Source organism: Danio rerio, chromosome 3, assembly GCF_052040795.2.
Source record: "Danio rerio strain M-AB ecotype USA chromosome 3, GRCz13ab, whole genome shotgun sequence".
NCBI classification, from domain to species: Eukaryota; Metazoa; Chordata; class Actinopteri; order Cypriniformes; family Danionidae; genus Danio; species Danio rerio.
The window spans coordinates 2,892,501-2,917,500 of NC_141023.1; the positions used below are offsets into that span (position 1 = coordinate 2,892,501).

The 25,000-nt window shown below is 38.5% G+C and overlaps 2 protein-coding genes across 8 annotated transcripts in view; both read left to right on the forward strand.

Moving 5' to 3' along the window:
• plbd1a (phospholipase B domain containing 1a) overlaps positions 1–25,000 on the forward strand; it is a 522,382-nt gene that overhangs the window by 284,501 nt on the left and 212,881 nt on the right. The window lies entirely within an intron of this gene.
• Positions 7,390–25,000, forward strand: part of pmm1 (phosphomannomutase 1) — a 25,136-nt gene continuing 7,525 nt past the window's right edge. For 6 of the 7 annotated variants that reach the window (XR_015479362.1, XR_015479361.1, XR_015479364.1 and 3 more), the window contains exons 1-6: positions 7,390–7,667; positions 11,102–11,219; positions 14,531–14,607; positions 16,268–16,359; positions 18,153–18,252; positions 21,873–21,948. Coding sequence is in view for 2 of the 7 variants with exons in the window: in XM_087241849.1 (XP_087097975.1) it covers positions 7,584–7,667; positions 11,102–11,219; positions 14,531–14,607; positions 16,268–16,359; positions 18,153–18,252; positions 21,873–21,948 (547 nt within the window). In the remaining 5 variants the exon portion in view is untranslated. 7 annotated transcript variants of the gene reach the window in all.

The window sequence follows — 25,000 nt, forward strand, 5'->3', positions numbered from 1 at the left end:
TAACACAACAACTACAGTAATTGATCTGCTGTGGTGATTCTACAGTTGCTATGGTAACACAACAACTACGGTAATTTATCTGCTGTGGTGATTCTACAGTTGCTATGGTAACACAACAACTACAGTAATTGATCTGCTGTGGTGATTCTACAGTTGCTATGGTAACACAACAACTACTGTAATTGATCTGCTGTGGTGATTCTACAGTTGCTATGGTAACACAGCAACTACAGTAATTGATCTGTTGTGGTGATTCTACAGTTGCTATGGTAACACAACAACTACAGTAATTGATCTGCTGTGGTGATTCTACAGTTGCTATGGTAACACAGCAACTACAGTAATTGATCTGTTGTGGTGATTCTACAGTTGCTATGGTAACACAACAACTACAGTAATTGATCTGCTGTGGTGATTCTACAGTTGCTATGGTAACACAACAACTACAGTAATTGATGTTCTGTGGTGATTCTACAGTTGCTATGGTAACACAACAACTACAGTAATTGATCTGCTGTGGTGATTCTACAGTTGCTATGGTAAGACAACAACTACAGTAATTGATCTGCTGTGGTGATTCTGCAGTTGCTACGGTAACAACAACTACGGTAATTAATCTGCTGTGGTGATTCTACAGTTGCTATGGTAACACAACAACTACAGTAATTGATCTGTTGTGTTGATTCTACAATTACTATACTAACGCAACAACTACAGTAATTTATCTGTTGTGGTGATTCTACAGTTGCTATGGTAACACAACAACTACAGTAATTGATGTTCTGTGGTGATTCTACAGTTGCTATGGTAACACAACAACTACAGTAATTGATCTGCTGTGGTGATTCTACAGTTGCTATGGTAAGACAACAACTACAGTAATTGATCTGCTGTGGTGATTCTGCAGTTGCTACGGTAACAACAACTACGGTAATTAATCTGCTGTGGTGATTCTACAGTTGCTATGGTAACACAACAACTACAGTAATTTATCTGTTGTGGTGATTCTACAGTTGCTATGGTACCACAACAACTACTGTAATTAATCTGCTGTAGTGATTCTACAGTTAGTATGGTTACACAACAACTACAGTAATTGATCTGCTGTGGTGATTCTACAGTTGCTATGGTTGCACAACAACTACTGTAATTGATCTGCTGGGGGGATTCTACAGTTGCTATGGTAACACAACAGCTACTGTAATTGATCTGTTGTGGTGATTCCACAGTTGCTATGGTAACACAACAACTACGGTAATTGATCTGTTGTGGGGATTCTACAGTTGCTAAGGTAACACAGCAACTACAGTAATTAATCTGTTGTGGTGATTCTACAGTTGCTATGGTAACACAACAACTACAGTAATTGATCTGCTGTGGTGATTCTACAGTTGCTATGGTAACACAACAACTACAGTAATTGATCTGCTGTGGTGATTCTACAGTTGCTATGGTAACACAACAACTACAGTAATTGATCTGCTGTGGTGATTCTACAGTTGCTATGGTAACACAACAACTACAGTAATGTTTTAAACAGTTTTCTTCAACTATAGGATATAATAACTATAACACACAACAGTTTACTGTAGTAAGAACTGAAGTATAATAGAGCATTTACTACAGTTGATCAGTTCACTATAGTCAATACTACAGTGTGCTGAAGCATTCATTAATAAAGGGTTGCACATTCCTGCAATATTTACAGTAGGATACTCTTAATTACTAAAGTATTTTTTTGTGTGTGTGTGTGTGTGTGTGTGTAGTCTAAACGCTGGACTCGTGTCTCCTGCTTTTCTGTTTGACTGAAGGTGATCACCCAAACATGACCTCATTTTAACAGCAAGTCAAGCTTACGCCTGTTTCACACCGCAAGCGTCAGCGGCGCGTGAGCAGAGCGTGAGCAGCGCGTGTGTTTTCGGCGTCCATGTTAACAGATTAGAGCTTTCATACCGCACGCAGCAGCAGTGTGTCAGAGCGAGGCGTGAGCGTCGCCGAAGCAGCAGTGCAGCGATAGTTTCGGCGCTGGGTCTATTTTTGACGCGCTGCTCACGCTCAATTAAAGTGACAGTGCATTGACAACGACCAAAACACATTGAATGACAGTAAAAAGTAGCAATTTTACCCAATAAATGCATTAATAATGTCAAATGGTTTATATATAGTCATTCAAATTCACTTAAAACGATTTAAAACAGCAACAAACATTTATTTAGGTCCGAACTACAAAACCAAATGTAAAACAATTTTACTATCAGTTTTGCTTAAGTTACACACTAGTGTTGTAGGAGAGGGGAAATAGAATATTTACGGGAATTGTAGTCCATAGCGAAGTGTATTGTGGGTAGTGTAGTTCGACACGCATGCTGGATGATGTGAGCTCGCTGTGTTCTGTGCAGCGGAGCAGAGGAAGAAAGTTTTAATCGGCTTTGTTTTATGTTCACTCGAGTTATTCCTACCGGGAGCTGTTTGCACAAATTGCACTCTGAATCTGACAACACGAAAATAAGTAAAAGAATGGCATGCATTAATTACTTTTGTCCGTCTCATCATCTGCACGAGCATGAATTAACGAGCTGTTATTCTGCCGCTGGACATCACTGAAGCGGAGAAATTAACACTAGTTTGATCATGTATAAATATCATTATAACTATATTGTATAAATATGATTATAACTAGGTCTACAGCAACCTGATAATCAAAAAACAAATGACATGATATCACAGGCGATTGTCTTCTGACTGTAGACACTTCTCATATAAGTTAGCTTTAGAAGCATACAGTACTATTTGATCTATAAAATTTGTAAAATAAATATTTGCAGGTTAACGAAACAGCATAGGTGGGGCCTTGGTGCAGATGAAAAGTTCAAAAAGTGTATTTGTATATAGAGAGACATGGGTAACTAGATAGAATAGACAGAGATAGGTTGATCTCTGCAGCAGCTGCCGAAGAACTGCGCGCTGCAGACGCAGCTGGTGTGAAAGGCAAACGCCTGCGTGCTGCTACTGCTCGACAAAAGCCTGATTTATACTTCTGCGTCAAGTGACCGGCGTAACCCACGGCGCAGGCAACGCGCGTGGCTGTGCATTTACACTTCTGCGCGCTGTCTCTGTCGGTCTGCATTAACACTTCCGAAACGCTAGTGGGCAGTGAGGTGTAAATGTTCCTCTGTGTCAAGTTTCTTCGCTACTTTTTTGCATTTCCTGAACACTTCCGGGATGTACAAGTGGCTCAAACTCGCTCATTTTGAGGCAGGAACCGGCGGACGTGCAACAACTTTAACTATGAGGTAAACACAAAACAAAACTTTCCATCCGGAGCTCCTTCACGGGACTCCACACTTGTAAACAATCGCTCGCGCGGCGTCGCGTCATTCGCGCGCCTCTCGGTCCCGCCCAGACTCGTCAGCGCTACCAAGCAGACCAATCACAGAGCTTATGCTACGCGTCGTTGCGACGTGTAGTTACATTTTTTGAGAGGTGCACGTCAGTGACGGCGATGGCCACGGCGAAGGGCTATGCGTCAGCGCCGTAGCATACGCCGGTGTTTGACGCAGAAGTATAAATCAGGCTAAACGCGCTGCTCACGCTCTGCTCACGCGCTGCTGACGCTTGCGGTGTGAAACAGGCGTAAAGCCTGATTTATACTTCTGCGTCAAACACCGGCGTATGCTACGGCGCTGACGCATAGCCCTTCGCCGTGGCCATCGCCGTCACTGACGTGCACCTCTCAAAAAATGTAACTACACGTCGCAACGACGCGTAGCATAAGCTCTGTGATTGGTCTGCTTGGTAGCGCTGACGAGTCTGGGCGGGACCGAGAGGCGCGCGAATGACGCGACGCCGCGCGAGCGATTGTTTACAAGTGTGGAGTCCCGTGAAGGAGCTCCGGATGGAAAGTTTTGTTTTGTGTTTACCTCATAGTTAAAGTTGTTGCACGTCCGCCGGTTCCTGCCTCAAAATGAGCGAGTTTGAGCCACTTGTACATCCCGGAAGTGTTCAGGAAATGCAAAAAAGTAGCGAAGAAACTTGACACAGAGGAACATTTACACCTCACTGCCAACTAGCGTTTCGGAAGTGTTAATGCAGACCGGCAGAGACAGCGCGCAGAAGTATAAATGCACAGCCACGCGCGTTGCCTGCGCCGTGGGTTACGCCGGTCACTTGACGCAGAAGTATAAATCAGGCTTTAGGTCGAGTCTGAGCCCCGTCGGCTGTTTCCATTGAGTTGGTTAATCATTGAGCTGTAACTGTTTTGTCAGTGATTGAGCGAAGTGAACCGAAGAGGGCGCCAGTGAGCAGATGAAACGCAGATCACCCAAAAATTAAAATTCTGTCATCGTTTACTCTCCCTTTGACTTATTGCAAAATATTGTGCGATTTTTATCATCTTTTTGACCCAAAAAAACATATTCTGAAGAATGCTATATATATATATATATATATATATATATATATATATATATATATATATATATATATATATATATATATATATATATATGTGTGTGTGTGTGTGTGTGTATATATATATATATATATATATATATATTTTTTTTTTTTTTTTTTTTCCTCCAAGATATTAAAAAAAACTGATAACTATTGACTTCTACAGTAAGAAAAAAAATACTATAATAATATAAGTTATTATATATATATACAACAGTTCTGTCTGGTTCTTGAATCATCTGATTGGCTGATAGCCGTGATAAACTTAAGTAATATCAGCACCCGTAGCCTCTTTACCCTTTGTGTATTACTCCGCCCACATACAGCCAGCAAAAAGCAGACACTACAGATTTAAAGTTTAAAAGATGCTTGCTCAGCTGTTTAACTGTCAGCTTGTGATTTGAATCCAACGAGGAAGAAAGTAGTTCCTCATACAAAAGGGTTTTTGAGACTCTCCATGTTTGATTTTGTTTTATACAATTATGCAGTCAAACTCTTGTATAAATGCAATGTGGCCTCGTGCCAATGCACGCCTCCCACCAGTGCTGATATACAGCCATATCGCACTGCTACAAGTGTGATATTACTCATATATATATATATATATATATATATATATATATATATATATATATATATATAGTAATAATTGAGTCAATTTTCATTTTGGGCTGAGCTATAATTTTAACATATGGAACATGGGAACATATGGAATATGGGACATATGGTGTGGCATTATATAATTTATTTTCTTTTTTCAGCTTTGTCCCTTTATTAATCTGGGGGCTACAGCGCCCTCTTATCCAGCATATGTTTTACGCAGTGGATGCCCTTCCAGCTACAACCCATCTCTGAGAAACATTCACACACACTCATTCACACTCATACACTACAGACAATTTAGCCTACCCAATTCACCTGTACCGCATGTGTTTGGACTGTGGGGAAAACCAGAGCACCTAGAGGAAACCCAAACGAACGCAGGGAGAACATGCAAACTCCACACAGAAACACCAAATGACCCAGCCGAGGCTCGAACCAGCGACCTTCTTGCTGTGAGGCGACTGCACCACTACATTGCCCAGCATTATATTATAATAACACCAATTGTCTTAAAAACAACAAAAGAAAACATGTTCAATAGTACTAACAAAAAATCTAAATTAAACAGAACTTGTATTTAGATGTCCGAAATTGAACTTGAAATATTCAAAGCTTCAATAAAAAGCTTCAATTTCAACTTGAAACATGCATTTTTGTACTTTAATTAAAATTTTATATATTAACAGTTGAAGTCAGAATAATTCGTCCCCCTTTATTTTTTTCCCCAATTTCTGTTTAACGGAGAGCAGATTTCTTCAACACATTTCTAATCGCAATAGTTTTAATAACTCATCTCTAATAACTGATTTATTTTATCTTTGTCATGATGACAGTAAATAATGTTTGACTAGATATTCTTCAAGACACTTCTATACAGCTTAAAGTGACATTTAAAGGTTTAACTAGGTTAATTAGGGTAACCAGGCAGGTTAGGGTAATTAGGCAAGTTATTGTATAATGATGGTTTGTTCTGTAGACTATCGGAAAAAAATGGCCTAATGGAGCTAATAATATTGACTTTAAAATGGTGTTTAAAAAATTAAAAACTGCTTTTATTTTAGCCGAAATAAAACAAATAAGACTTTCTCCAGAAGAAAAAATATTATCAGACATACTGTGAACATTTCCTTGTTAAACATCATTTGGGAAATATTTAAAAATGAAAAATTCAAAGATGAGCTATCTATCTATCTATCTATCTATCTATCTATCTATCTATCTATCTATCTATCTATCTATCTGTCTGTCTGTCTGTCTGTCTGTCTGTCTGTCTGTGTGATTGTGTGTGTGTGTGTCAGCAGGGGGCGCTGTAAGTCACATTACCACCGGAAATACAGAGACACAGCCAGTTTAACTCAACACTTTCACTACTGTACAGGAAACCGCAGGAAACTCAATAACAGCAAACCTGAAACTGTGTAGAAACATGTGCCAGCGGACAAACAAACACACCAAACGTCAAACGTCGATTAATATTCTCTGAGGAACTCATTTGCAATTTTAAGTCGTAAATATTAGATTTTTGTGTTGTCTACACTAGACAAGACATGTCAACATATATTATAGACTACAATTTAATAAATAAATAAATAAATAAATAAATAAATAAATAAATAAACTGAAACAAACTGTAGCTTTTTTGCCATAAGCTAATATTTTTAAATGTCAAAATAAAACTTAGCCAGCTAATTTAGCGTAGTGCAGCTAAGTGTTGTATTTTAGTTAACTTTCTGAAAGTAAAATAATTAAAATAGAAATTTACTTGTACATTATTATTTATTTCTGCAGTGTGTAATGTTGTTATGTTCAGGTGTGAAATTGTAAATATTTTATTTACTTTTTTATTCATTTCATTATGTATTTATTTATGTATTTATTTATTTGTAGGCGCGATATTAATATATTTAAAAAGTTTTGAAGCGAAACAACTTGAACAAACGAAAAGTTTTAATTTATTCTGCAGTTTCTCTATATTGTATAGTCAAATACTAAATTTAGCACAGCTCAAGTTTAGTGATGTCACCCTTCCCGATAGTTAGCTAAAATTAATGAAATATAAACGAGTTGTCTATTATAATTTCCCGCATGTGTTATCATGTTGTTGTTATGATCGGCTGTGAAATATAAAGTAGGTGAGAGGTCAAATCATGTGTGTCTTTAACCGTATGACGCGCTTATGATTGCTACGTGAATTCCATGCACTCCGAAACGCCTCCTTCACCCGCGTGACCACATTCCGCACATTTGATTGGCCAAAGCGGACCCCTCCCCAGAGCGTCCAGTGTTGCAGAGAAACCACATGTACATATTCATCACAAACACACAGCAGTGATCATGTAGCCTACAGTATATACTTCTGTATCCAAGTATAATGCTTATCAGTATTGCAACTGTCTTTCGCTTTGAAGGAAGGAGCCTCGTTATATGCTCGTGCACTGACTCATCTTGAGTCATTTAGCGTGTAAATCTGTATATATTTAACTGTTTTATTTGATTTATGTTTTTTAAAATATTGCCGGAAAGAGGAGATGGATATAAAGGCTCGTGTAGCAGCAGGGAGAAATGTGCTGTGCTTGTTTGATGTGGACGGAACGCTGACAGCCCCCAGAGAGGTAAACACACACACACACACACACACACGCGCGTACACGACTTCATACAGGATCCGCTTTTTATGCACGCGAGGTTATTAAGCGTTATAAGTGATGCAGTTAAAGGATGGACGATGCGCCATCGTAGCTTTAGGATTTACAGTCATTATGTAACAACATCTCGATCTGCAGCACTGCTCCGTGTGTAGGTGAAGCGCGTGCGTGTGTATATATGTGTGCGCGCGCGCGCGCGCGTGTGTTATCAATGAATGAGCGTGTTTATGTGTGTGTTTGTACACCATGTTTTGCTCGTTCTGCACGTATACACCAGCTAATGGATACGCATAATGCTATGCAAATAATAGTGCTAGTTAATACTTTTAATAGGATGAAAAATACCGTTACGATTTGAAGGTTAACGGTAACTCGATTTGAAACGTTACATTGCGTCACGTGTTTATTTAAAAATATGGAACGTTTGGCGCGTTGTGTTGCAATATAACGGTCAAACCCATATCTGCACATGCTGTTCTGCTCGTGTGTTTATTTTCATTTAGATGAGTTCAGTGTTCTCTGATGTTACATCATCAGTCCTGTCCTCTGCTCTCTGTGTGCTCTTCTCTTTAATTTGCACCCAAAGACGTCATTGAGGTAAAGTTGGTTTAATATTCGCACATTCAGGCTTTCATTTTAATAATATTATTTCGGAAAAGTATACTTGGCTAACTCTAAATAGAGAAATCATATCAGCAGCCAATGACTGTCACAGTACAACATTGTTTACAGTCAATTAAATAGAGCTAATGTTGGTTTGAAGTCATACATGTGATTAGACCTAATGTTGAAAGTACCATGGTAAACAAATTGAGGTAAAGTTGCTATTATGTTCACACATTAAGACTTCCTCAATAATATTTCAGAAAATTATTCTTTTTAAACTCTGAATAGAGAAATCATATTAGCAGCCAATGGCTGTCAAAGTACAGTCAATTAAATTGTGCTAATGTTGGTTTGAAGTCATATTTATATGTGATTTCAGACCCAATATTCAGTAAAATACAAGTATCATGGTAAACAATATAGGAAGTGTGTCAGAAGTTGCCACGGAATGAATGTGTGAATTTAAAACCATCTTTACCTCAATAACATCAGCGAATAGCCTACAGAAAGTTAGACCGTCACCCAAAATGAAACCATTAACGATGTATTTGAAATCTCTTGCCATTTATTTGATTAACCAACGCTTTTTTTTTTTGTTTAAAGTCTGTGTGAAATTCAAATGCACAGTGTTTATTTTGCTAGCGCGCATTGTTATTCATTCGGTGAACAATTTATATGCTAATCCACTCAATGATTAGTTTTTTTGGTCATATTCATTCAAATCCTGACCATTTGCTACTGCTTTGGGAGTGTCTTCTCCTCTGATGACGTCAGTTAAGCAGCGATATTCATAGCCACGCCCTTTTTCGTGTTAGTTTGCTATGAGTAAATGATGCGCAAAAGAAACCCCCTACTTAGTATTCTGTTTTCGGCAGTAGTATTTCAAGAGCTGTTTGTCTCCTTTTCTTTTTAATTTGACCCTGTAAACTTCATTGAGGTAAAGTTGGTTTTATATTCACACATTCATTCTGTCTATTTATTAAAATTATTTCGGAAAATTATTCTTTGCAAACTATAAATAGGCAAATCATATTAACAGCCAATGACTATCACAGTACAATATTGGGAGCGTGTCAGAAGTTGTCACCGAATGAATGTGTGAATATAAAACCAACTTTACCTCAATGCAAACGTCAGTGAATAGCCTACAAGCTAGACCGTCACACAGACTGTTGCTAAAACCAAAAACGATGTATTTGAAATCTCTTGGCATTTATTTAATTAACCAACACTTTTCTTTGTTTAAAGTGTGTGTGAAATCCAAATGCACAGTGTTTATTTTGCTAGCGTGCATTGTTATTCATTCGGTGAACAATTTATATGCTAATCCACTCAATGATTTGTTTGCTTTGGTGATCTTCATTCCAATCCTGACCATTTGCTACTGCTTTGGGAGTGTCTTCTCCTCTGACGACGTCAGTTAAGCAGCGATATTCATAGCCACGCCCTTTTTACTGTTAGTTTGCTATGAGTAAATGATGCGCAAAAGAAACCCCCTACTTAATATTCTGTTTTCATTAGTAGTATTTCAAGTGCTGTGTGTGTCCTTTTCTTTTTAATTTGACCCTGCAAACGTCATTGAGGTAAAGTTGGTTTTATATTCACACATTCATTCTGTCTATTTATTAAAATTATTTCGGAAAATTATTCTTTGCAAACTATAAATAGGCAAATCATATTAACAGCCAATGACTATCACAGTACAATATAGGGAGTGTGTCAGAAGTTGTCACCGAATGAATGTGTGAATATAAAACCAACTTTACCTCAATGTAAACGTCAGTGAATAGCCTACAAGCTAGACCGTCACACAGACTGTTGCTAAAACCAAAAACGATGTATTTAAAATCTCTTGGCATTTATTTAATTAACCAACACCTTTTTTTAGTTTAAAGTCTGTGTGAAATCCAAATGCACAGTGTTTTTTTTGCTAGCGCACATTGTTATTCATTCGGTGAACAATTAATATGCTAATCCACTCAATGATTTGTTTTTTTTGGTAATCTCCAATCAAATCCTGACCATTTGCTTCTGCTTTCGAATTGTCGTCTCCTCTGACGACGAAAGTTAAGCAACAATATTGCAAACCGCGCCACTCTTAAGGGTGGTTTATACTTCTGGTCGAGTGATTGCTGTGACCCACGGCGCATGCCTTGCGGTTAGTCGTGCATACTTCTGCGTGCTGTTTGTGTTGCTCTGCAATGACACTTCTGAAACGTTAGCTGGCAGTAGGTTTAATGTTCTTCTGTGCCGAGTTTCTTTGCAGGTGTTTTGTTTTTTTCTGAACGTCACAGCCAGATCTGATCTCTTAGGCGTTATTTCAATGACAAATGTCATGAGCGCAAGTTGGGAGCGAGTACAAGTGTGCGAACTTCAATTTTCTCCGTTCATGCTCAAAACTTATTGCGCGCTCAAATGTACACCGCTGATTTATTTTCACTTTTTTTTATAAGATGGCACTAATAGTGTGACAACAAGTGTTGGTGAAAGATGCTAAAACTGATGCATTACAGTCTTGCTAAACCACAGTAAATGTGTTACTTAATTAAATCAAGCATTATTGCTGTTATTGTTATGTTGCATTGCTTTTTAAAAATTCAAAGCTTAGAAATCATACAGAAAGAGTTTTATATTTTTGCGGAAAGTAAAATTAAATAGGGTTCAGGGATAGGAAATAGAAAATATTCAGTTTATAATAAGTAAATAAATACATTTGGGCAGTTTAAAAACTATGGAAACCAATGTAATGTCCCCACAGTTCACAAAAACAAACCTGTGTGTGTGTGTGTGTGCAGAAAATCGACCCAGAGCTGGATGATTTCATTCAGGCGCTGAAGCAGAAGGTGAAGATCGGCGTCGTTGGAGGATCTGATTATTGCAAGATCGCAGAGCAGCTTGGAGACGGAGATGAAGGTCAGACTGGATTCGGTTTTTTATATTCATCATGATTCGACCTCAGGCAGGACAGTGGCTCAGTGGTTAGCACTGTGGCCTCACAGCAAGATTTGAGTTTGAGTTCCAGCTGGGTCAGTTGTGGAGTTTGCATGTTCTCCCTGTGTTGGCGTGGGTTACCTCCGGGTGCTCCGGTTTCCCCCACAAGTCCAAATACATGCACTATAGGGGAATTGATGAGCTAAATTGACTGTAGTGTATGAGTGTGTGAGTGTGTGAATGGGTGTGTGTATGGGTGTTTCCCAGTACTGGGTTGCAGCTAAAAAGGCATCCAATTTGTTAAACATATGCTGGATAAGTTGGCGGTTCATTCCTCTATGGCGACCCCTATTGAGTAAACGCACTAAGCCGAAGGAAACTGAAATGAAATGACAGACCTCTAGTTTGTAGGATCAGTAGCTTCTCATGTCTGGACGTTGTGGCAGAATGTGGAGAAACTGGTTGGACTGTTGTGCTCAAACATTGACATTGTGATGTGAATACATGCAGCAGTTACTCAGTACACACACTTTCAGCTTTTAATTTAATCAAGCCGCTCTGTAGTGCCCCGTTCACACTTTACCTCCCTCTCATTTACTTTCAATGCAGTGATTGGGTTAGTCCATAGTTGACCACACATTCTGTTATTTTCTTTTCGGCTTAGTCCCTTTATTAATCTGGAGTCGCCACAGCGGAATGAACCGCCAACTTATCCAGCACATGTTTTATGCAGCAGATACCCTTCCATCTGCAACCCATCACTGGGAAACACCCATACACTTCCATTGAATTGACCAAACATTGTGTGCGAATTATACATTGACTTATCAACTCTGTTGGTAATGTTAGTTTTTGTTGAACATGCTTCAGTGAATTAAATGTGTATATTTATTCAATATCATCTAGTTTGTTAATCAAGCATATTACAGTTGTCAGAGTTTCAAGTGTATGCTGACCTACAGCATCCTCTGATTGGCTGTTTCTGCAGGTGTGTGATTCACAGAAACAAACTAATTTAGCTATAAAACAAACTGAGATTAACTTTGCATTCCTGCACCAATAAAAGGTTTATATCTTAGATTATACTTATTATTTTACTGTTTAACTTCCATATTCGAGCATTAGGTGTGTGTTAAAACTATGCATCTAATAGTACTTTACCTAAGGCTAAATGTAGATACAAACACCATGGCATTTTTTTAAACACTTATTTCATCTTATTGGTACTCTAGTTCAGCTGGTTTCAGACTGCATATTTTGAATATTTGAAAAATTATGATTATATATTAATATATTATTATGATTATATACAAATAATAATATTAATAATATAATATTAATAATATATAATAATAACATAATATTAATAATGTATAATAATAATATAATATTACCAATATATAATAATATATTAATATAATAATAATAATAATAATAATAATAATAATAATATATTAATAATATAATAATATATAATAATATGTTAATATATAATAATAATATAATAATAACATATAATATTAACAATATAATAATAATAATAATAACAATAATAATATATTATTAAAATATAATAATATATTAATATAATAATAATGTATTAATAATGTATAATAATAATATATAATAATATGTTAATATACAATAATATATAATATTAACAATATAATAATAATAATAATAATAGCAATAATAATATATTACTAAAATATAATAATAATAATAATAATAATAATAATAATAATAATAATATATTAACAATATAATAATACCAATAGTAATATTTTAATAATATTTAATAAAATATTAATATATAATAACAATGACAATAATATATATTATTATTATATTATTGTTATTCATACAAAATATTATTGAATATTTTCTATAGACTGTATTTTCTTTCTAGTGTAGACTGCTTGGCGTGATTATGATATGATCCATTATAGGGTTGGCCAAATCTAGATTTATATTACCTATTATTATTTCATTTTTTAGAAATCTTTTTATTTTAGATACAGATCAGAGGAAACTATTTCTCACTATTTAAAGTGCATACATCTGGTCACTTGCATCTTTTTTTAACATCCTTCAGCAGTGATCATTTGGTAATTAGGGTTGTCAGTCTCCCCTGTAATCAGCATCCTGGTAACTTTTTGAGTACCAAACCTCTTAATCTGTTCATTATTTAACTTTAAAGGGCACCTATTATGCAAAAAATCACTTTATAAGGTGTTTAAACTCAGTTGTGTGTCAGCAGTGTGTGAATATATCCAGCCTCTAATGATTAACATTAATTAATTCTATATTTTTTTTTAATTACACACTTGATGAAAACACTTTGAGTGACATTCTCCCTTTGTACGTGTCATCAGAGGGGGAAAGCCCCGCCCACTAGTGCCCATCTCTCCCTCATTAGCATAAGCAGCAGCCCTGAGTGAGAAGGAGCCGTCGGTCCATTAGCCATTAGAGTGTTTGAGCTGCTGAAGAGAAAGTCAGCATAGACTAAGAGGATTATAGATGTGGAGTTTTAGATGAAGCACAAATGAACAGCGACAGGAGTCTCCATAGACTGACACAAGCGTGAAGCACACTCTTACACATTTTCACACACACAGATAACTGTATTCTTGTTTTTGAATCTGCCACTATGCTGACGCACAGGCGTTTGTAGCTCCGCCCTCTTCTGAAAAAGAGCACAATCTCATTTGCATTTAAAGCGACAACGCCACAATCAGGCCCAAAGCCTCAAAGGTTTAGGTTCAGAGAGTTAGATAACATTATTAGTGTGCTATTTTGAGATGTAACTTCACACACACACTCTAGGCACATCAGAGACGTACTTTACATCTGATATAAAGGGGTATAGTAGGTCACCTTTAAATAACAGAGGTGTCACTTTAAGACTGAATGCGCAGACACACATTCATATGCTTTCTAAACTGTCTATATTCATTTCAGACAGTTAGCTGTGTATGAAACACATACTTTTTTTTTTTAGATATTCTGATTGTGTATTTGTTTAGACACACACCCAGTTAGCTGATATCTTGTAGTCTGTCACATGCTTTACTTGAACAGCAGAAAGCATTTACATTATGTTCAGTGGGAAGATTAAAAACAGATGAGTAATACGTGAAAGTATTTGATCAGGAGTGTGAATGAGCTTGTTTTGTTTGCGTGAGTGTGTGTGTGTGTGGTGTGTGTTGTGTAATACAGGTAAAGGTCATGATGATGATAAGGTGTGTGATTAAGTGTTTTGATCGCACACTGATTGTGTTGTTTTGTTGCAGTGATACAGAAGTTTGATTATGTCTTCGCTGAGAACGGGACGGTGCAATATAAAGACGGCAAACTCATCTTTAAACAGGTGATTCACTCCGTCATAATCGCATTAGATATATCAAATCCCAGATTAGAAATGTTTAAACCAGCAAAGTAGGCCTGAAATGTGTATGAATTTACAATCCAGGGGTCCGTTCTTCACACCTCGCTTAAATGATCTAAGATGATTTGGCAGATCCTGGATCTTTTAATCTTGATAACTGATCTCTCGCTAATTTGGTTCTTCAAACGAGTTCACGAATTAGATTAGAATGTCTGGATAAACTGATCTGGGATCGCTGCGTGTGTTGTGAAGGACAGATCTATCGATCCTCGAAATCATGATCAGCAATGCAGCGATTGGCTGACGGCACAGCAGCGTAATGACATCATCTGATTAATATTCAATTATCCATGTGAGCAAAATTACATCAAATTAGCAGTGAACGGCTTGTTAAATATGACACGCAATAACCTTCCACATTTGTTGTGAGCTGCAGGCTTTACTCTTTCATGTGTCAAGAGTATTCATCATGTATTTCAATGCAAATCAATGTATTTAGTTTTACACTTAGAAAATATTGTCTGTAATATAGTAGCCGTTTCTTAATCTGTGTAAAGAATAACTGGTTGTTTACAAAAGCATTTTGATATTGGTAAAGGCGTCTGCAACTTTTGTGAAGCATCAAATCACTGGCATATTAACTATCAAAACATGTTTATGACTGCATAAATGTATTATTGCTTTAAAAAAGTCACATATTCTGCATTTCTATTATACACAAATTGTACTAAAGCGATCTAAAAAGTTCATATCAATAAGTTTTCTCTGTGCACCACCAGGTGGCAGTCTTTGTACTTTCATTTCGAGGGTGCAGATTGCATACGTTTTATTAATATGTATAACTTTATTTATTTTATTAATGACTATAACTTTATATATATAGTTAAAAAATATGTACCATTTTCCCAAGTGTATATAACTACTACTGTAAGAAAATATCAGAATTCAGAACATACTTTCTCTATTATCTTTGCTTGAACTGAGCCGATCTAATCCTGTTTATATGAATTGAACCTGCTCCCGGTCAGGTTTAACCTGGCAGAACTGTTGCTATGACAACAACTCTCGGATCAGCTTTGAAGAACGAAACGATCCTGGATCATGTCAAATCGTCAATATCCAAATCCAGCTAACTGAGTAATCCACATACGAAGAACAGACCCCTGTGCTGTATTTATATTATTCACCGCTTATATTTTACAATGTGTGACTATATATGATTTTATTGTAGATTTCTGTGCTCTATTTATATTATTTACTATTCATATTTTAAGAAGTGTGACTATAATATTAAAATTTGACATTATTTATTTAATATTTAATTATATTTTATGTTTGATTACATGTGATTTAGATTATTGTGCTCTATATTATTTACTGTTTATATTTTCCTTTTTATAATTGACTATATGTGGCTATATATGATTCTAGAGTGTTGTGCTCTATTAATAATTTAAATTACTCTTTATATGTTACTGCTATGTGTGACTAGATAAAATATTTAACTTCATATATAATTGACTGTTTATGTTTTACTGTGTGACCGTATGTCATTTTAGATGCTTGTATGTCTGGTGCTGTTATAAATGTGCACTTATTTAGTTTTTGAGGACATTAATTGCCATCTGTCTGTGTTTGTCAGGCCATTCAGAATCACCTGGGCGAGGAGCTGCTGCAGGAGCTCATCAACTTCTGTCTCAGCTACATGGGCCTCATCAAACTGCCCAAGAAACGGTAACACACACACACACACACACACACACACACACACACACACACACACACACACACACACACACACACACACACACACTTTTACCACACACAGACACGCTTACAAACAAATTTAACATACACGCATACAAACACACAAAGACACACACACACAAACGCCAACACATTTATACTTACACTTACAAACACACACATAAACACACACATTCACACCAACTCACACAGGCGTCAGATAAAGAATTTGCATGAGTATGTTACATGCAAAGTCAATTCAAACATGTGAAAAACCATTGTGCGTTACAAATGACGTGGAATGGGTGATGTATTTTTTGCGAACACACACACACAATTCACCCAATACCGCGCAAGTTAAAAAATATTTAACTAGAGTGGAAAATTTGTGTGAGATGAAAAAAAATCACACAAGTAAACAAGAGCAAGGGACATTAAATGTATATATATATTTATCGGCATTTGGTGTGAACCCAGCATTACATCCGCATTTCAACGGGCAATTTTTCCTATTCAATGATCTCCATAAATAATGTTTTAAAGATTTAAATTCTAAAAAACATCATAATTTACCAATAAATGTCTATTTTTTTGTGCTGCGTTTGAGTCTTGTCATCAGAACGCTTTGTTTTAGTGGGCGTGGCCAACTGTAATGTAGAAGTTCATGCTACTCTGATTGGCTGTCAGTAGCTATGTTTCCATCCACCTATTTTATGCACATTTTGCAAATGCGTATAAAAAACCAGGTGATGGAAACGCCATGATGCGCATAAATTTTGAAAATGCGCATAAAAAACGTATGCGCCTAACTGGGTAGGATAAACTTTTTATTCGGTAAGAAAAGATGCGCATAAACTGCGATGGAAACACTTTTACCGCACAAACTCCAGCATGCGCATTAAAAAAGGTCATGCGATTTTGTTAAAAGAGATTATGTGATGCTTAAAATGTGTGTGAAGGGATAAAACGTCAGGCTGAGCACATTATAAAACATCTGAAATGTTGTTTTGGTCATTGTAAAACGCCTTACCATTTCAGTATTAATGTTATTATATTATTAATGACCTCCAGAATCAAGAGCGCCTGTGCTCCGCGTCTGACACCTTCAAACGCCACTGCGCGCTCACTGCATGTCAAGATTGTCTTCTGAGGCGCATTCATTTAGAAAAGATTGATGCAGCTTCTCCTACTGCAGGAAATGCAGTTTTTACTGTTGATATTTGGCGCCAGTTAATCAGGAAGTGACGATTTTGTTTGCTTTGACACGTTGGATGGAAACGCTGCTTCATTCGCACAACTTTTATGCAATAATCGAGTTTTGCGCATAAATTTATTCGCATTTTTGGATGGAAACATAGCTAGTTTTAGCATGTTAACAGCACTAAACAGTCAGTGCAGGAGAAGTGGGCGTTAATCTTCTGTGGAGGCGGAGCTTATCCAGACTATTACATCATAGAGCAGAACATTCCAGATTCTGCATTTTAGTCAGACTGACCTCAATATAGGCTGATTTTAGAGGAAGCTCAAACTGCGGAGCTCTGAAACTCACAGGATGTTTTGATAACACTCATTCATTTTCATGTCAGCTTAGTCCCATTATAAATCAGGGGTCGCCACAGTGGAATGAACCGCCAACTTATCCAGCACGTTTTAACTCAGCGGATGCCCTTCCAGCTGCAACCCATCTCTGGGAAATGTTTTGATAACTCTCATGACAAAAGATGAAGACGTTTCTTAGTTCACGACCCCTTTAAACGTTTTCACTGATCTCTGTCTTTCAGAGGGACGTTCATCGAGTTTCGTAGTGGCGTGATCAACATCTCACCCATCGGACGCAGCTGCACGCTAGAGGAGCGAATCGAGTTCTCGGAAATCGACAAGGTATTTTCTGTTCATTCATTCATTCATTCATTTTCAGTGTAGTCCATTTATTAATCTGGGGTCGCCACAGCAGAATGAACCACCAACTTATCCTGCAGTGGATGCTCTTCCAGCTGCAATCCATCACTGGGAAACATCCATACACTCATTCACACTCATACACTACGGACAATTTAGCTTATCCAATTCCATTATAGCGCATATGTTTGGACTGTGGGGGAAACCGGAGCACCCGGAGGAAACCCACAGCAAGAGAGGGGGAGAACATGCAAACTCCACACAGAAATGCCAACTGATCCAGCCGAGGCTCGAACAAGCAACCTTCTTGATGTGACAGTGCTGACCACTGAGCCACTGTGTTTTCCTTGTCACGTTTACATGTAAATTTCTATATAATTTGTATCACATCATCTTCTCAAACAAACACATGCGTGTGCGTTCTTATGTAAAGCAAATCAATACACACACACACACACACACACACACACATATGTCATAGCAAACATTTATTTTGGACGGGATTAATCTTTGCCCAACACAATTAATAACACATTATTCTGAGGTGTGACAGACTCAAAACAAAGCACATTCAATATTGAGTTTATTGACTCTTATTAATGTTGACACTGTACATATATATATATAGGGATGTAACGGTATTGTAAATACCGTCATACCGCAATATTAATTTTTTTCGATATTACCGTAGTCGCATGACTCGGTAAAACTATAGGTCTTCGGAGAAAGTTTGCTCAGGCGAATGAAGCGAACGGGAGGTAGCTGAAACTACATTTCCCATCAGCCCAGGCGTGGCCATAATCCTTTGCGGTCTGTTGTCACTACAGATCCAGTAATGCGGAAATGGAGTGTGCTGCTAGTAGCGGGGATGAAAAAGAGCTGGAGATGATCGAAACCTAAAGCGGGTGTTGTCGCCGCGCGCGTACTGTAAAGCAGGTCGCACACCAGAAGTGCCGCTCGGCGGCGCGCAGCGCCACGCAGTGCCATGTATTTTAGAATTCTAAACATAGGTTTCTATCAGGATACACACACCGGCACCGCAAGTCTGCGGCTGTCGGCGGCGCCCGGCGACGGCTCAGGACGCAGTTCATTTTTCAGTCGCGCCACAGAGCGCCATCTGATTAGTTTCATGTTAAATATCCTTCGAATGTGCGCGTCTGGTGTGCGATACTTTAAACTGTCATGTGCGCGCCGTGTCGCGGCGCCGAGCGGCGCTTCTGGTGTGCGACCTGCTTAAAGCAGAGAGGGGGGTTGAGCGCGCATACTCAAGAGCGTTGTTGTCGCGCGCCTACTGAAGGGCGGGACGGAGCGTGTGTCATGTCGCAGGGGCACTTTTGATCATTTTGGAAGGGCACTTTCTATCCAAGACTAAAAAGGGCATGTGCACTGCACAGGTTGAGCCCTATGTGTGCACGTGCCTGCAAGTTGGGGAATACGACTAATAATCAGTCATGGGGACTGCAGAAACACAGCACACTGTTCAGATTGATGCAGACATGAGATCTCTATCTCACTCATGGTTTGTCCTCTCAAGTGGGGTAAAGACAATGCACAACGTTACCCACTGCTGTCAACCTGGGCCATATCTCTGTCCCAGAAACCTCATTCCCAAATGAGAGGGTTTTTTTCTGTTGCAGGGGACATTGTAAATGCCCAGAGATACCAGCTTTTACCAGATTATATTTATATGATAATTTTCCTTTAAACCCATCTCTATCTAAGTGAGTGATTAAATGTTGAATGTGATGAGTTTTCAACAATACTAAATTGAAACTTTATTTTTTTACACGGTTTAATATTTTTTTGTTATTAAATTTGAAGTTCCTGTTTCAAAGCTTACAGATAGATGACTAATTTGTATGTCATTGACACTTTTGGCACTTTTTTGGAGTATTTTCATAAGTTTTGTTTTTCCTGTAAATGATTCAATAAATACCGTACCGTGACATTCATACCGAGGTATTACCGTACCGTGAAATTCTGATACCGTTACATCCCTATATATATATATATATATATATATATATATATATATATATATATATATATATACAGGGCTCGAAATTAACTTTTTAACTTGGTAGCACCGGTGCTCCCAACTTCAAATATTTAGGAGCACCAAAAAAATTTAGGAGCACCCACCAAAAATGAATGAGCACCGCTGCAAATTGTTTTTTAAGGGATTTATTGTATTTTAAAACAACATTAATAGGACTGACAAAAACCAGAAACAACTATCTAACTAATGCTGCGAAGACATTGATATTTGTGTGAAATAATTCCAAAATGAATGTCTAATAATTATAGAATAATAATGATGATGAAAATGACAATAATAGTAACAATGAATTCCATTTCTCATTATGATACTGCCTTGAATGTGCATGAATGTAGGTTATCTGCTATAAAATGTCTGTTACTTTATGAAAAATAATTGTATAGTTTGCATCAAACAAAAATGAAGCATTGCAGTAAGAAATATTGATTTTGTACTGCTGTTTTTATATGCATGTCAATATAATAAATAATATTTCTGCTACAAAACAAACAAAAGATTATAATAAATCATTCAATTCAATGCTGAAAGCTGCAAAGCCGTCATCAGTAAATAAATAAATAATAATATACACCTCAAAAAAGAATAGACAAAAGAAAGAAAGTAAAGTCTCACTTCTATCACTCTTTAAAAGTTTTGGTTTCAGTTTGTGTCAATTTAAATGTTCAGTCTGAGCTGATCTTCATGTTTCTGTGTTTGTGGAAAAGCTGGCGAGTCAGCCGACCTATTTTATGAGCAGGCAGAGCAGGATTCTTGTGCTAACCATCGGCGCAATACCTGTCTTTGTTATGAGCCGCAGTTTCAGTGTAAACTTAGTAAAGGCGAGCTTCTTTGGCGATGATATGTACAGTATTAGATTTGACTTTTAGCGGTTCATTTGCGCTGAACACGCAGTGAATGCAACGCATGGAGATTCGGGCACCTTCTCCAAGAAGCGCGTACTCGATTGATCTCAACTGGCGGATCATTATTCACCACGTGACGTGTCATGATCGCTCTCATCTGCGCCTCAATTTAAGGTGGGGTTTGCAAACCTGTGTGCTTTAAGTTTTTACTCTTCTGCCATTTGCATTTCCCGTGGTCATAAAAGCTCCTTCCCTGTCATCTGACAGCGGAATACCTTGAGTGATTGACAGCTAATATGAACCAATATAGTGGCAGGGAAGAGCGATTCAGCACGTTTTTACAAAAAATCAAAACAGGTCGCACTACAACCACTATCTGCAGTCGCACTAATGCGCCCAGATATGTTATGAGGTCGTATAGATTAATTTTTGGGCGCATATGCGACCAAAATGGTCGCAATTTCGACCCCTGATATATACACTGGACTATATTTTGCACATCCTTGTAAATAAATACCACCTTTTTTACACTCCGGGTCAGGCCATTGTTTTTTGTCATGGTTTATTTGTGGCATTCCGGCCTCCCGCGCCTTGTTGTGGGTCCACTCTGGGTTCACTCCGTCACACTGAGTGCAGCTGTTATTGTCTGTCGTTAATGTTGACGGTGAGTGTGTCTGAAGCGCTTTTCTGTGCTCCTGCAGAGAGAGAAGATTCGGGAGAAGTTCGTGGCGGCTCTGCAGAAAGAGTTTGCTGGAAAAGGCCTGCGCTTTACCAGAGGTAAGCAGGACACACACACACACACACACACACACACACACACACACACACACACACAAACACGCGTTATCTGTGCTAAAGGTGATGAGTGAGTGGATGCACTCCTGTGTGTGTGTGTGTGTGTGTGTGTGTGTGTGTGTGTGTGTGTGTGTGTGTGTGTGTGTGTGTGTGTGTGTGTGTGTGTGTGTGTGTGTGTGTGTGTGTGTGTTGACAAATCAATGAGCTGTGAGAGAGAATGAGTGTTTGCTCAAAAGCCCAGTTCCTCTGACGTCTGCAGTCAATATCTGTCAACTGTGTTACAAAGTTCAGCAATGCACACACATACACACACACACACACACACACACACACACACACACACACACACACACACACACACACACACAGAAAAACACTCTCACACACTCAAAAGCACACTCTTACCTCCACAAACATAGACACACTTACAGGCAGCCGCACACTGACACACAGACAAACAGACACACACACACAAAGTGTGAGACACGCACACACTTATTCAGAGACACACTCACACACACACACTTACGCACAGATTCACACTTAACACACAAACACATAGATGCACACTCATGCATGCAAAAATACACGCACATACTTATGCACACACTCGCACGCAGACAGAGAGAAAGATATACTCCCGTGCACGCACACACATACAAACACACACTTATGCACAGACACACTTGTGTGCACACACACACAAACCTACGCAGATGCACACTTACACACAGACACTCACGCATGCAAAAACACACACGCACAAAACTTGTGCACACACACACACTTACACACATACACACACACTTACACACAGGTACACACATACGCACACATACACACACACATTCAAGTACGCACGCACAAACTTGCGCACAGAGATGTACACTGACGCACACAGACAAACTCAAACAAAAACAGACACACACACAATATCAACAGACACTCAGACTTACACACAGACACTCACATATGGGCAAACACACACACGCACACACTACGTACACACGCACAAATGCACTCATACTTTCACATACAGACAGTCATGGATATGCAAATACACACACATACACACACACACATAGGAAAGCACACTCATACATGCACAAACATACGCACACTGACACACAGACAAACACACAAAGATGCACATAAAATACTCACACACACACACACACACACGCATGCGCAAACATGCAAAAACACACACGCACAAAACTTGTGCACACTCACACTTTTACACACAGACACTCAAGTATACGCAAACACACACACACTTACACACATACACACACACACTTACACACAGGTACACACATACGCACACATACACGCACACACACATACAAACACACACACATACAAACACACACACATTCATGTACGCACGCACAAACTTACGCACAGAGATGTACACTGACGCACACAGACACGCTCAAACACACTCAGACACACACACAATATTAACAGACACTCAGACTTATACACACAGACACTCACATATGGGCAAAAACACACACACACACTACATACACACGCACAAATGCACTCATACTTTCACACACAGACACTCATGGATATGCAAATACACACACACATACATACACACACACACACATAGAAAAGCACACTCATACATGCACAAACATACGCACACTGACACACAGACAAACACACACAGATGCACATAAAATACTCACACACACACACACACACACGCATGCGCAAACACACACACACACACACAGAGAAAGAGAGAGAAAAAGACACACTCATAGGTAATCACAGTGAGAATGCACCTTTTACCGTACTCACACTAGGTACAGTTGCCTCGAACCGGGCCAAAGCACGCTTGTCCCCCCTCCCGTCTCCCCCGACAGCCCGCGCTCACACTACAATCGGGTCTCGGCATGTTTACGTCATCGATGCTGCACTGTTCAGTGAGAAGCGCTCTCTCACTCAGCAGCACAGTGGAGATTTCTCTAGTTATATCGTTTCAGTCGTTTGATTTGCAGTCAAATATTTCACCAAACAGTCCTTAGGGATGCGGGGGCACGCAGTCAGATATTTCGCCGAACAGATCCGCCACTTTTGGCGCTCATAAACAATCATAAAGCTCTCGTGCTGCAGGAATGAGGAGGTCTGCTGAAGGTGCAGCTGTCGTGCTGTGAGGGGTTTGCGTCTTTAATAATCTACGGCAGTTTGCGTTCACTGAACAGTAAGAATGATTAATAAATCCATATGAAACAGTTCCTTAAAGGGCCATGAAACCCCCTCGTTTCAGCAGGGTGTTTTCACACCTCTACTTTGGAAAAAGTCAGAAAAGTGGGCGTGTCCAGCTCTGTTTAGGGGGGAGTGTCGGAGGATCTAAAGTGGGAGGGTGTGGGAGTGTCTATTTGGGCACGCGCGAGTTTCAGAGTCAAAATACACACACGAGGAAGTGATGGTGTTTAACCTACATGGACATCTGTAGTCGACTTATTTGCCAAATTATTAAATGGTGGACTTTAACTGCAGTTTGGCTCTTTCATTCAGGGAATTCATTCATGCCCCTCGCGACAAAAGAGATATTTGATTCGAGGAACTGCTCTAAGCGTGTATTTTTCATGCAATGTTTGATACCGCACGGCGAATGAGAGAATAAAAAACCTCAGCATTTCCCAAACAAACTGAATAAACAAAGAGCACTGGTCGCTCACTTACCAAATCTGTAGAGACAGGACAATCACCAGCAACTAGAGCCGCGTCTATATGGAGAGAATACTACAAGCAAATCCAGATTTCAGCGTTTGCAGATGAGAACAGCTCTCAGGTAAACAATGTTCCTCCTTAGACACGCAAGTTATTGTTGTCGAGCGTCGCGTACACTGTTAATCCACACGTGATCCAGCTGAGCTCTCACAGAGAGAAAATGAAAACAAAACTTAACGGCAGCAAACTATAAAAGCAACACTTCACGCTTGTTTTGCCAACACAACGTGGCGTCTCTGTCGTGTAAACACAGTAATAAATATTAATGAAGTTGCACAATAGA